Consider the following 14,728-nt stretch of genomic DNA (forward strand, 5'->3'; position numbering starts at 1 on the left):
GTGTCAGCTGTGGTTGTTTTAAAGTGCTTTTATTAATAAAGATGTAATGGTATGGTATGGTATGGTATGGTATGGTATGGTATGGTATGGTATGGTATGGTATGGTATGGTATGGTATGGTATGGTATGGTGACGTAGATGTACTGCAGCCTCAAACAGTGTTAATATCTGTATAATGGTAAACATCTCAGTTATACCATTGAACATCTGCTTAAAGCCCCTCCTGTATCATTTGCTTCCTTTTGTAATTCTATATATGTGCCAATTACGTGGTCCTGCCACTTAGATTTGGATTTTCATGAATGGCCAAACTGCTTTGATTGTTTCTGATGCACGTCCTCACAAAGCATCAGTAAACAAGTGACTCATGTGCCTATGGATACATAAATCAATCTTTTTTTTTTCTTTTTTACCAGCAGCCGGCCTCTTTTTTATTCAAACAACAAACACAACACGAAAATGGATGTCAGCACTGTTACATAAATGGTGCTTTTAGGTGAAGCACTTCAAAATTAGCACCTCGGGGTCTTTTAATGGTTGTTCCACAGAAAAAGATCATTTCATAAATGTCAGGGTTTTGGTGTTCATCCTGTGATCCCTTTTCTCTCTTTTAGCAGCTCACATTCAATCACCTGCAGTCCTGTGTAAACCTCCCAGGCAGATGTGCAGGCTGTAAAAGCGCTGTTTCCAGAACTGGATGACTTCATTGTTTCCATCATTTCAGAGAAAGGTGACACACGTGGTGAGGAACATTTTGTATGTGTGCCCTGGTGTGTTGTAAATGCCTTGGAGAGACTCTGAACACAGTCTGGTCCCACATCATGCATTTCAATAAAGACCAAAAATTGATGCATCTCACCTATTTCCAGACACACAAAGATGCACATATAATCAACCGGAAAGAGGAGGCTGACGTCAAACTCCCATTCACAACCACTCCCTCTACCTCACTCACCCGCTCTCTCTCTACATTGTGCCTGCCAAGCTTCTGACAACCTGAGTTACGGAGCTGAATTATTGGCTGCCAGCCTCAGTAGTAATGAATGGGGAGCAGCCGGTCAGTCGCCAGGGGACAAACACACAGAAAGAAAAGGTAAAAAGAACAGAGATACCCTGGTGGATGGGCTCAGCTTACGAATGGTGATGTCACTTACTTCTGTGCACCAATCAGAATTTAGTAACATTTGAGAGTCTGACTATCTGAGGTTGTTTGTTTTGTCCACTATCTGTGAAGCTGAATTAAAAAAAAAAACAAAAATAACAAAACAAAACAAAAAACAGTCCTTAATAAGAAGAATATATTTTGTTGTTTTGGTGTAAATTGCTGATTTTTACAGTCCACAATACTCCTGATGGCATCACCAGGTGTTTTATTTTATAGCTAGCCACAGGTTGAAATTATGCAGGTTTTGTTGTATGTGTGATGTGTAATATATATATAATACACAGCATTAATTCAGTTAAAGGAATTCAGATTATCAAGAATTTCTTTTTACCAAGTCTGTCATGCTAATCTCTTTAATCCAGTGACAGTTGATGTGCAAGTTGCACAGTATGACAGTATGACCCAAATTGCCTGTAATAGTTTTAGGTTTGCAGAATGTACCCATAACCCCCATAACTCTGTGTACTGAACATGGAGGGCAGTTGTTAGAGATTTTTATCCAATCCATATGTTCCAAAACTTTCAGTTACATCAAAAGTTGATGTTTAAAAAAGAAAAGAAAAAAATAGATAAATGTGTGGAAGTGCCAGCTTTAAATGTTTAGAATTTCACATTTATGCTGGCTTTAGAATGTAGCATTAAATGCCTATATGCTGCCTTCTCTCTAAAGCTTTCAACCACATTGTGTACTCTTTTTTGGTTTCTTTTATATTTTTTTCTTATATAATGTTGTTAAGGCCTAACTAGGACATTGCAAACTATAGCTTAGGCTATAAATACTGTGGTGTGTTGCATGGTTCATGTAATATAAGACATCCCGTCTTCTTCTTTCAGCTGCTCCCTTTAGGAGTCGCCACAGTGGATAATCTCCCTCCATCTCACCTTAACCCTAGAATCCTCTTCTGTCACACCAATCCTCTGCAGGTCCTCCTTCACTATCTTCAACATCCTTTGTCCAGTATATCCACTATCCTGCCTCTGCACATGTCCAAACCATCTCAGCCTTGCCTCTCTAACTTTGCCTCCAAACTGCTCAACCTGAGCTGTCCCTCTGATGTACTCATTTCTAATCCTGTCCATCTTGTTCAATCCCAGTGAAAATCTCAACATCTTCGACTCTGCCACCTCTAGCTCCTCCTCCCGTCTTTTTGTCAATGTCACTGTCTCCAAAGCGTACATCACAGCAGATCTCACTTCCATCTTGTAAACCTTCCCTTTCACGCTTGCTGCTGTCCTTCTGTCAATATGCTTGTCCCTATGAAAATTAACTTAGAAATAAAATAAATAAAAGAACTTATTACTTGTTCCAGACAGTGAATGAACTGAAGGGCTGCTCCAAGGCCAAGAATAAAATAAATAAAGATTACTTTGAAGTGTGAATCATACAAAGTCATTCTACTAGAATCCAAGAATAAAAATAAGAAGTGGAGGTGAGCATTACAGGCCTACTTCAGTAGTGCATAATAGATGGTGGTAAATATTTTCCATCTTTATTCAAGCTAAAGAAAAAAAGTAACTTCTAAACTCACTTGTTATTGATGTTTCTGTCTGAAAGAATAAACTTTGTCACCCCTGTGAGGGATGAGTGGAACAAAAACTCACCCCAATTATTTTACATAATGTATAATGAGACTGCAATCTGAAGTAAAAAGTCAATGCAGAAAAGTCAATCCTGTGGTGGAAAAAGTTTCACATCCACCATGTTGCTAAAAAAATAAATATACAAACTACTATTTAAAAAAAAAAAGGGTTACATAACACAGCTGAATGAAATGGAGCAAATTCTAATTGTCTATGAGAAACTTGTCATTTGACCTGAGAAAGCACTTTGTCTTTTTTAGTGGACAGGCAGTGGAAATGGGAGCGGAACTGAGCTGTAATTGGTTTCTGTTTACCAGTAATCCTGCCACGGACACAACCACAAGCAATTAGTCAGACAGCTCGGGCTTTATCAGTACAAAAGTGGCACAGTGTGTGGATGCAGGCGTATGTGTGTTATCCTAGAGGGAGGGTGTAATTAGGCTGAAGGAGGCATGAGATAAAAATGATCTCTTTTGTCCTGGTTTTCTTTTAGTCCCTTGGTCCTGACAGTGTTTTCTAGAAGTTGTGAATGTGACAAGAGTGAGCCTTTAAAGTTCCTTAATAAATCTGAAAAGATGCTTGTGTATGACTCATCAGTTCCCACCCTGTGTACATACACACTTTAAACACAAAAGGGTTTAAAGCAGATTGTGCAGTGTTTTGAAAAGCTTGAAACTGGAACTACTGACAAATGTTTTACTCAAAAAAAAAACCCACAAAAAAAACAAACAAAGTGTGCTTTTCATTCACATTCAGTTGTTTATATTGTATGAGGCTTTGTGAGTCATTGTGGGGAAGAATTGCAAACCTGAGAATGCTAAAAAAAAAAACAAAAAAAAAACAAAACAAAACAAAAGTCAGAGAACCATTTACTGCAACTGTGACGAAGCTAAAAAAAAAAAAAAACACAAGAAAAGCTCCTCTGAATGTCAGACAAGCAGGTCAGTGGAGGATAGCCGGAGCACAAATCAAACGCAGCAAAGCAGTGGATTTATGAATGAAACTGCAAGCGATGCACACACGCACACGAACAGACACGCGCACACGACGCAGATTCACAACAGACAAGATTTGACAGGCAGCCAAAAATAAATAGAGACCATAGTGCACGCTGGTTGACGGCACTCTTCCCCTCTCTCGCTCTCTCACGCGCGCACAGACACACACACACACACACACACACCTCCGCAGTCCCTCTGTCACCCCGCCCGTCTCAGGCTTTGGCGGAGTCCGTATGTGAGTCATCGGTGGACTTTTAACCGTCTCTGTCCCTCTGCGCTGCAGCAGAAACACAATCACAGCAGCCATTCAACAGTCTTTGCTGGTAAACATACTGTAAGCATGCTTTGTAATCAGTGTAGAAACAGACTGACTCATAAACTCAATTTTTATTGAAAAATTCATAGCAGTTTCACACCATGTAAATAGGATTTTAGCACTGAATGAACCCTCAGATGGTGAATTAGTGTCAACAGCTCTGCCTTCCTCCTCCGCCACATCTGAAGACGACAACAAGGTTACTTCATGGTAAACAGAATTTCAAGTACCATCTGACTGATTATTTCAGTCACTCCTATGCATAGCCCCTATAATGGCTTTATTCATTTTTATTACGAGCTGTGATAATAGCTGTTATGCAGCCACTGAGATGGAACTCACTCCAGTTCATATTCAGAGGGTGAAGCAGTTTTGTTTGGCTTGGCTGGCTCAAATTAACTGTCCGCATGCATGTGGTGGGCGTTTTGTGTATGTGAGCGCGTGCGCGTGCGAATGTGTTGCGTATCTCCTTGCTCTCTGACGCACGAGTCAGGTGGTCCCTCTAATAGCACGAGGAGCTGTCCGCGGTGCTGAAATCCGGACTCTCACTGCGAGGCAGAGAGATGCTCAGCTCACTCACGATCCTCGGCACAAACTAACTCCAAAGGTAAGATACTGGTTGTTTGTGTCAGTGCCATAACGCACGGGGCGTTTTTTCCTAAATACTTTCCCTCATCATGAGAACAGAGACTGGCCTTTTTAGTTACTTAAAAGAGCTTTTTGCGCAAGCTGTTTGCCAACCTGATGCGCCGCCACAGATGTTGAGGCGACGAGGTTGCGTTGCCCGCAGTGTGTCTTTGTTCTCATGTCGCTTCATATCATTTTCAGGCGCTCGCCCCCTCTCGCTTATAAGTGCAACTTTTGTGCTTATTCCGTAAACATGAATATTTATGAGTTCGGCAAGTTGAATCCAGGTTTGAAGAAATGGAAAGAAGGAAACGTAAATATGATTTAATATGCCTTTATGCCTTATCAGGTCTGCTCTGTTTTCTCTCGTTCTTATTTGTCTCCTAATTGTGTCGAAGAAAAAGAAACGAAAATGTAAATTGTTGTTTTTGAAGGCCTTTTTTTTTTTTTTTTTTTAAATTAACAAAGATTATTTAATCAACGCGCATAGACAGAGTCCATCTCACCGGAGCAGCGTATCAATGCTACATTATTCAACTGGCTTAAAGTTTGTTTTGGTTCTTTTGGTTTTTGTGTTTTTGTTGGGGGGGGTTTTTTTTTTGGGGGGGGGGGGGGGGGGGGGGGGGGGCAGTGGAAACGGCAATATTTGGTGTTTAGAGGTTTTAGAGTTTAAGAAGAGATTCCATGGGAACATCAGCCCTACCGGGTTACCTTGACAACAAGGGCCGTGACTCACGGTGAGCGCTAATTCAACATCTAATGAGATTTATATGGGAGCTGAATGGCGCTGCTGCTACCGCTGCTGGTAAACAGGCGGCACATTCCAATATGATCTTCAAATATCAGCAAGAGAAAAAAACACACTGGCTTATGCAGCGCTTTGTACTCAATAATACCCGAGATTATTATCAAAAATTATTTTTCATTGCAAAATCAAACATTGTATTAATATATACTTTAAAAATGTGTCAGATTACAACAATTCAATCCGGATTTTTCATTTCAGGATTTTTTTTTTTAAATGAAGAGCATTACAGTCTGTTAAAAGAGATATTTAATTTAAACAATGCAGAAGCTTAAAAAAAAGTATATAAAAATGTATAAAGTATAATGTGCAATATTTGGATCCCAAGTGTAGTAGAAAGCAGCCTTAAATAGGAATGAATATGGCAGAAGTACTTTAAATCTATTTTTCAGTAAAGTACTTGAGTAAATGTAGTCTACTAAGGCACCAGAGGGTAATGACATTTAGGGGGTTATTAATATTTACGGGGGCATAGGGTGGGGTGTTTCCACCCTATGCCCCCAACACCACCACCACCACCACATAAAAAGCAGAGTTCATGTAAAATTTTAGCAGCAGTTTAATTGGGTCTTGTCTGACATTTCACATTTATTCCAAGGTGTTTTACCTGGTTCCCAACAGAGCACAAGTCATGCCTGTCATAGACAAACAAATGGCCATAATGTCTCCAAATGCAAACAGATGTCTGAGCGATTTGCACTGTTATCATCAAACCAGACATTTAAATTGACAATGACAGCAAAACGCATTTTAGAAATGCCAGAACGGTAACCACTGAGAACCTGTTAGTGTAATCTGTAAAGGTCAGTGCTGACATGTGCCTCTTTGTCTTTCCTCTACAGGCGCCACCATGCTGTCATTCCCTGAGACATCAGGCAAACCTTTCCTCGTCTGTTTTGCCAACCTCCTCTTGATCCTTCTCTTCCTCAGTTCCTCTGGTGTTCGTGGGGCTTCACTGAGGGCACATAGACTTCGGGGAAGTGAATCAGAGAATAGGAATGTCCACCAGGTCCCTAACACAGATATGCTGAAAGCCTTGGAGTACATTGAGAGCCTCCATCAAAGGACCAGCATGGACTCTCCTCTCGCTCCAGGGGCTGATGCTGGCCACATGGATGATGCTGAGAAGCTGCGTGCCATGCTGAGACTTGCTTCCAACCCTATTCAGAGCAAAGATGAGGAGGAGGAGGAGGAAGAGGAGGAGGAGGAGGAAAAGGGAAGGGAGGATAAGAGTGAAGAGCTGCTCCAGGCTGTGCTCAGCACGCTCCAGCAGACAGAGGCCTCCAAGCCTCCTTTGCTTCGCCCTGGCACAGAAAGGTTAAGTATGAAGCACGGCATAAATGCGCAGCAGAAACAACGGGGCATCACACCTCACAAAAAGCTGCCCTTGATGTTTGAAGATGAGGAAGAAGGTGAGGGAGATGAGGAAGAGGATGAGCATGACAGCCCCTATAAACGTACCAATGAGAACGTGGAGGAGAAATATACACCTCAGAACCTGGCCACACTGCAGTCTGTGTTTGATGAACTGGACAAGCTGACGAGTCCAAAGACCATACATAAGCGCCTAGATGAAGAGGATAACATGGAGGAGGATGCTGTGGATGAAGATGAAGATCTGTTTAATGTGAGGAATGCAGCATATGAAGACATAGGTGGGGATCTGACAGACTGGGATCCATTAGAAGGACGAGAAGAAGAAGAAGAAGAGGAGGAGGAGAGGGGAAACAAATACAAGGCTGACAGAGGGCTCGATTATATTGACGACAATGGTGACAGAGCTGATGAGGACGAAGAAGAGGAAGGTGACGAAAGCTACCCCGTAAAAAGGTCAAAAGATCTGGATGACGCGGGAAATCTGGTGGACTACTACCTGCTGAAGGTGCTGGAGAAAACAGAAGAGGAAGAGCAGAAAAGAGAGATAGAGGAGGAAGAAGAGAGAGAGAGGGCTGAGAGGAGGGCGGCTCAGACTCAGTACAGAGATAACATAGATCCACGGGTCATCTACCAACTCATTCAGATCTCCCAAAAATACCAGATCCCACCTGAAGACCTGATGGACATGCTGAAAACAGGAGACATGATGAATCAGGACAAGTTGCAAAAGAGCAATGGTTTAGCCAGAGGAGAAAATAAGCTCTCTCAGATAGCCCCAAAGATACACACCATTCCTCAAACTAAATTCTACAACAGACGGCTGCCTTATGCACAAAAGACCCCAGAGGAGCTGAGAACGGAAGAGATCCTCAAAATCCTTGGGCTGGGAGGTGCAGAGAATCCCATCAGGAAGCAGAAGCAGCACAGAAGCTCACTGTCACGACTTCACAGTCAGGCTGCAGGGGGGTTTGGGGAATCCACTCCCACGCAAAGGCGCCCTCCCAGCTCTTTCAAAGATGACTACGACGACACTGTGGATGAGGATGATCTGGCAGCGTATTTAGCTGCTCAGATGCTGGCACAGTATCCTAAACCTGCATTCAGCAACAACAAGGCAAGCCAAAAGCGGGAGGAAGCTGGCTCTTTTGAAAAGGCCATGGAGGAATACTTTGATCAGATGGACTCAGATAAAAGCCCAAAGGAAAAGAAACTGTCTGAGGATGATGAGAGGGGTGGTGACGCTCAAACGCAAGGCTTAGAGAATGAGGCGATGATGAAACTGCTGAGCTATCTGAACCCAGAAACTGAGGAAAGTGGTGCCAAAACTGCCCCAGGGATATAAATCAGGCTGTAGATATATATACATAATTCTATATTGTTTCGTTGAGGGAAGAAAATAAAGTATTTTGAAGAATAAAACATGCAGTCAACTTTACGTTTACAAACATTCTTGTTTATTAGCAGAATTATGAGTGTTCAGACATTCTCTTGATTTTTTTGTTGTTGTTGTTTGTTTTTGATGAGTTGGTTGCTCAAGAACACTTAATGAGTACACGTGTCTCACCAGCCTTACATTTCAACGCACACACAATCAAAACCAGTGTTGGATCCTTTAGATTCACTTGTGTTTTTTTTGGTAATTCTTTCTTAAATGTGCTCATATGTGACATAACTGAGGTAAATAAAGCATTGACTTTATTTTTCCTTACTGTCTAGTGTTTCTCCATTTACTCGCCATCACACAAAGCTTCAGTTTAAACACAAACTGCCAGGTCTTAACATATATCAGAGTCACAAAAACATACTAAGTGAACAAAAAATACATTAAGATAATCTGAGGGGGTGAAAAGAGCTCTTTTCAGTCATTTACTCTGTCATGTAACCCTGAGATTAATAAATAAGAGGCTTAAAAGGCACTTACAGATGCAAACATAATTACTATTCTTCAGTCTTGAGTAGAAAAATCACCAGGATTGTGGTTTCCGTACGACCACAGCATTACGCTGAAAGAGTCATTATCGCTGAGCGATAAACATCTCGCTTCACATCTTGAAATGTGAAACATCCGCATCCTCTCTTGGCTCAGTAGGCAGGTTTGCTCATGTATTCTTCCATTGTCTGTGGTGACATAAGAGGCATATGTGTGCATTTTCTAGGAGGCAGGGCAAAAGCCGCATTAGCTGAAGGTTTGATAAAAGCTTAATGTACCTCTTGGAGTGTGTCAGCCTCCTCCAAAGACACACCCACAGCCACTTTGGAGGTTTCCAAGATTTCCCCTTCCATGAGGAACTCATCCAGGATGAAGTAAGCCTTCTCGAAGTTGAAAATGATGTCCAGCTCACACACCTGAAAAAGAACAACATGATATGCATCAGATGACCTAAATTAACACTTTTGGTAAACTGTAAAAATCATTGCTAACAAATTGAAATGTGGCAGTTAAAAGATCTCTGTACATACAACTATACATATAACATTTTATACATTATTTTCTAATGATTACTAAATGATACTGCCATTTCGTAATGAATGTTTTGCTACTGATCAGAATCTTCTGATGCCTTTCCAAATGCATCAAAAAAATTAATCAGTCCCAATTCTTGTATTTTAACCCAAAGAACAATCTTAAACAGTGATTTACACCACCAACACCCCACCTGCCTACTCCTTAAAACAAGTACTACAAGCATCAATTGCAACTTTAAAAAAAACCATCCAGACCATGTTTACAAACCAGCTGTCAAGTTTAATTAAGTGGATGAAAAGCTTCACAACTTAGATAAAAGGGTCATCATTTCTTCACTCTCACACGTTATGAAACCCTAATTAAACATTAGAAAGAAACTGCAAGTACATGAAAGACATAAATATAAGGGAATATGTCTTTTTTTTTTTTTTTGCCACACAAATTTGCCTCCCAGGGATTGCCATGTAAATAAGAAGGTGCGGCTGTCTTCTAAGTCAAGTCAAACCACGAGCGCCTGAACGCAGTTTTAGAGCAGGGATAGATCACGGACACCAGAGGGAGTCTGACATGCTTAAGAGGATGGATTTTGCTGTCCTCGCCATAACATAAAGCAGGAGCCACTGCACTTTGCTGTGTTTTGCACTTTTTTTTTTTTTTTTTTTACTGTGCTTGAAATGGGACCCACAGTGGTTCTAAGTTGTTTTTGTTTTTTTTTACCCAGAACTGCTTCTGGCTTTCTGTTTTCTCTTAATTCTTGCACATTTTGTCATAAACTGCATGATCTCAAGTATGATACATGCTTCTGTGTGCTTTAGGTATTGGCTTAGCCCCTTTAATCTAATGAAGGGGCCTGAGCTGAAGCTGATAGAGCTAAATGAAATACAGTCAACTTCCATTCAACATCTTTGCATCTATGTGTAGAACACAGACTGTGAGCCATGCCCTGTCACCCAGCATCCCTGTCTGACCTGGCTGAACCTATTTAGGCCTGAGTGGGAAAAAAAAAATCCCAGCAGTCCAACAATCACATGCTTTGCAGGCTTCATCTTCAGTCGATGCATAATAACTGTATCTGTATGTGGTGCCATGCGGTGTTTATGTATGCCTCTTTTACATCTGCCTGACGAAAACAAAACATGACTCTTTGTTAAAAAGACAAAAAAGAAATACACTCCCATATTCATGTGTATATATACAACCTGTGGATTCTTCCTGGGCTATGACATCCAGTTCTACTTACATTGCCAAAGTATTTATCCAGCAACTCAACATATCTGTGCAGCACTTCAAGGGCAAGCAGCTCATTATCGTGGTCCTCCAGACCAGCACAGAAATACAGGCTGGCATACCTGCAGTGGAAGAGGTGGAAGGTCCCATGTTAATATGTTAATGTAATAATTTCCACAGAGTTGTCAAGAAACCAGGAGGCAAGACAATAATTGCACATAAATTAAAGGAACACTTTTTAATCAGAGTATAGCTTTAAGTCATTTAAACATCTGGGATATTGATCTGGTCACTTAAGTAGCAGAGACATTGACACTGACTGACATTTTTTCCCTCCACAGCTTTTCAGACTGTTGTTTCACTAGTTTTGCATTTGGCTAGGGTCAGTGTCACGACTGGTAGCATGAGGTGATATCTGGATCCTACAGAGGCCGCACAGGTAGTCCAATTCCTCCAGGATGGAGAACTGAAGAAGCCTTTCAGATGAGAGGTGAAACGTCTTCAAGAAACAAAAAAGAAGTCCAGTTGCCCTTTTTTCAAGCTCCAGAGACTACTCCAGGATGGCACATCAATACGTATCATTGCCAGATGATTTGCTGTGTCTCAAGAAGGTGATTCCAGGACACAGGCAGTTACTCTAGGACAGCCGGACAGGGTCGTAGAAGGTCCTTAACCCATCAGCAGGAGTGGTATCTGCTCCTTTGTGCAAGGAGGAACAGGATGAGCACTGACAGGGTCCTACAAAATGACCTCCAGCAGGACACTGGTGTGAATGTCTCTGACCAGACAATCGCAGACTTCATGAGGGTGGTCTGAGAGCCCAATGTCCTCTAGTGGGCCCTGTGCTCACTGCCTGCCACCGTGGAGCCTGATTGGCATTTGCCACAGAATACAAGAATTGACAGGTCCACCACCAGGCCCTGTGCTTTTCACACATCAGAGCAGGTTCACCCTTTCAGCATGACCAGTTTGGTAGTGGGCCAGTGATGGTCTGGGAAGCCATATACATGGAGGGATGCACAGACCTCTACAAGCTAGGCAACAGCACCCTGACTGCCATTAGGTAGTTCTGCAAAGCCACATCTGAACAAACAACAAGGCTTCTGGAACAATGTCCTTTGGACTGATGAGACCAAAGCGGAGATATCTGGCCATAGTGCAGCACCATGTTTGGAGAAAACCAAACACATCAGTGGAAGCACCTCACAGCAACTGTCAAGCACAGTAGTGGAGGGGTGGTGATTGGGCTTGTTTTGTAGCCATAGGTCCCAGACACCTTGTAGTCACTGAGTCCATCATAAACTCCTCTGTATACCAAAGTGTTCTAGAGTCAAATGTGAAGCCATCTGTCCATTCAGCCAAAGCTTGTCTGAACCTAACAGCAGGACAGTGATCCCAAGCACATCAGCAGATCTACAAAAGAATGTCTGAAGAAGAAACTAATTTTTCAAAGAGGAATTGCAAAGAAAAAGCTGCAAAGGTCCAGTCAAAATCCAAACTTCAACCAGATTGAAATGCTGCGGCAGGACATTGATAAGAGAGCTGTAAAACTCAATGAACTGAAGCAATTTTGTAAAGAAGAGTGGGACAAAATTCCTCCACAACGATGAGAGAGACCGACAAAGTCATACAGAAAACCATTACTTCAAGTTATTGCTGCTACAGGCAGTTCTACAAGCTACTGAATCATGTAGAGATATTCTAATTCTGCATTTTAGCTTCTTTTAAAAAAAAAAATAATGGCATGTAATGTGTTGTGTTGTTATTCATCTATACCTTATTTTAAGACCTAGAAAGTACGAGATTTTTACCATCACTGATTGCCTGCAAGTGCCTTTATAGAAATCATAGCAAACACGAGAAGGGTGAAGAACAATCAAAATAAATAAGTGAACAAGCTAGTAAAGTTTGAGTGTTCTTGTCTATTTTTATACACACACACACACACACACACACACATTAGTTTTGAGACTGTTAAAATCTACCTTTGCTTTAAAGGCTTCATAAAGATAAAATATTTCCTTATTGGACTATATTGCATTATTTTTTATGATCTTCCCATTACTTCACTCAGATTTACAAATTTCAGATAATTACAAGCACTAAAAGTGTCCTGCCTGTGATCTAGGTCATCTGTTATCTGTGTATTTATCTAGATCTTTAATAAGTGTGTGTACACTCTGTACACACACCTGAAGCATGAACAAAGACAACGTGCAAGTTAACCATTAAGCATTAGCAGCAGTGTCTTTTGCAGCCACCTTTTGTAAACTATCTTGAGGTCCCTCCATTGGAGGAAGTTGCAGGAACGTGCCGGGCGAGCCAACACCAGCATCATCATGTCTCGGATCACCTTCTTTTTTTCCCGGTCTGTTAATGGCGTGAACCATTTCTGCAGTCGCAGCTTCCCCTGTCGACTGAACAGCAACAGGAAGCGCATCTGAAGAAAAAAGCGGAGGGAAGAGCAGGAAACAATTTTCAAAAGTCTAGTCATTTCTAGCCTTGCAAACACACAGCCTGTAGTCCTTAATGTAGCTTGTCAGAGGAACACAAACATACAGTGAAGTAATCGCATGCACATTCACTGAGACAAAAGCATGTCCAAACACACACACTCACACACACACACACACACACACACACACACACACACACACACACACACACACACACACACACACACACACACACACACACACACACGCACACAGAGGGAAAGACAGTATTACCTGACCCTGCAAATAGTTCTGCCAAACCACAATTACATTTCTTAACCAGACATGTGTAAAGATCACCAGGGAGACATAACACATCTAAATCACCTTTGAGTGCAATAACACAGTAAATACAGTGCCTGTGTTGTGCAACAGCAATTAATGAAAGCTCTTTGCCCTGGGGTTATCTGTACAAAGCATTGTTTCTACCTGCAACAAGGTGAACAGGACATGTGGAGTAAAAATAGCCATGAGTCAAACAATACTGTTCAAATAGCACTTTTTAACTGGATGCAATGATGTTTTTTTGTGATTTCTTTTATGCTGCCATATGTAAGATACTGTTAAAATATCAATCAAGCTAAAGCACCACAGATTTGCATTCATTTGCTTGTCTGATTGGAAGTCAAAGCACTCAAAGCCTGGTTATCCTAATACAAGAAGACTCAGACATTTTTCTCCTGTATTTTCCACGTTAGGACCGTTTGGGACCTGCCTACCAGTTTTTTGACCTCTGAACAAGGAAGTTCGTTCCTATCAACTGATTATACAATTATAATATCCAAATAAAAATTAATCCACCATCTACTGATAAAGTTCTCGCAATAAAAAACTCTCACACACACAAACAGTAATTTGGATCCTGAGCCAACAGATTGTTATACTTTATGACACAGTTTAATATCTATAAGTGGATAAAGACACCTGCAGGCTACTTACCATTTTGTTAGCCACCCAAAGTGAAACCCCGCAGCCCTGTGATAAACTTTATCGCAGACTCCCACTGCCTTGCCTTACTGTAGGATCTTTTGCGCTCGCAAATGCAGCGACATTGTTCATACCCAGAAATCCCCGCGATCCCACCTTCGTCCGGCCGGGAACCGCGCCCTGCTGCTCTCCAGCTGCTGATTGGCTGCAGAGGAGCTGCACTTTGACAGGTGAGCCCGCAGAGACAGTCCGGGCGTGCCAGGTGGGTGTGTAGCACCGTTCAGGAGTCTCTTTTGGCAGTAAACTACAAATTGTAACAATACCGAACCACATATTTGTTTAACGAAGCTCAAAATTGTGCAGAAAAAAAGAGTCAGAGGTTTTGAGATTAAACTATGGCTTAATTTTATGTTTTGTTTTTGTTTTGTTTTGGGGGGTTTTTGTTGTTGTTTTTTGTTTTTCTGAGTTTTAATAGGCTAAATGCTTTAAGTTATTTGTTTTCCGAAGCAGGCTGTCAGTTTTTAGTCATTCACCCTTTTGTCTCATAATTGTTCTGTAAAGCTTATTTTTCTTCTCTTTACTGTTATGAACTATTTGTGACTCTTCCCGTCAATAATCTATATATATCAGCTTGTGAGAGTTTAGGCTTTGGGAAGTAACTAAACAGAGAAACGATGAGCGTGTGCAGCCAGTTTGAAAGCATGACCCTGCTCGAAAATGGCAAAACAAATGAAAATGAA

The 14,728-nt window shown here is 41.4% G+C and overlaps 2 protein-coding genes across 2 annotated transcripts; one reads left to right on the forward strand and one right to left on the reverse strand.

Annotated features, from left to right (window-relative positions):
- The first annotated feature begins 4,554 nt into the window (after positions 1–4,554).
- scg2a (secretogranin II a) lies at positions 4,555–8,580 on the forward strand. Its single transcript, XM_030743776.1, has 2 exons — positions 4,555–4,670; positions 6,338–8,580. Exon 2 carries the CDS (start codon positions 6,346–6,348, stop codon positions 8,212–8,214), a length of 1,869 nt encoding a protein of 622 aa, XP_030599636.1. The 5' UTR covers positions 4,555–4,670; positions 6,338–6,345; the 3' UTR covers positions 8,215–8,580.
- Positions 8,554–14,120, reverse strand: ap1s3a (adaptor related protein complex 1 subunit sigma 3a). Its single transcript, XM_030743778.1, is given in 5 exon segments — positions 8,554–8,990; positions 9,081–9,218; positions 10,580–10,688; positions 12,828–13,006; positions 14,001–14,120. Coding segments are annotated over 5 exon segments (582 nt in total). The 3' UTR covers positions 8,554–8,954.
- Between the last annotated feature and the right edge of the window lie 608 nt (positions 14,121–14,728).

The sequence above is a fragment of the Archocentrus centrarchus genome, chromosome 13, assembly GCF_007364275.1.
Source record: "Archocentrus centrarchus isolate MPI-CPG fArcCen1 chromosome 13, fArcCen1, whole genome shotgun sequence".
In the NCBI taxonomy this organism is placed as follows: Eukaryota; Metazoa; Chordata; class Actinopteri; order Cichliformes; family Cichlidae; genus Archocentrus; species Archocentrus centrarchus.

What these genes read in the sequence shown, in the direction of transcription:
- scg2a (XM_030743776.1), top strand. Translation starts at nt 6,346, where the DNA reads ATGCTGTCATTCCCTGAGACATCAGGCAAACCTTTCCTCGTCTGTTTT.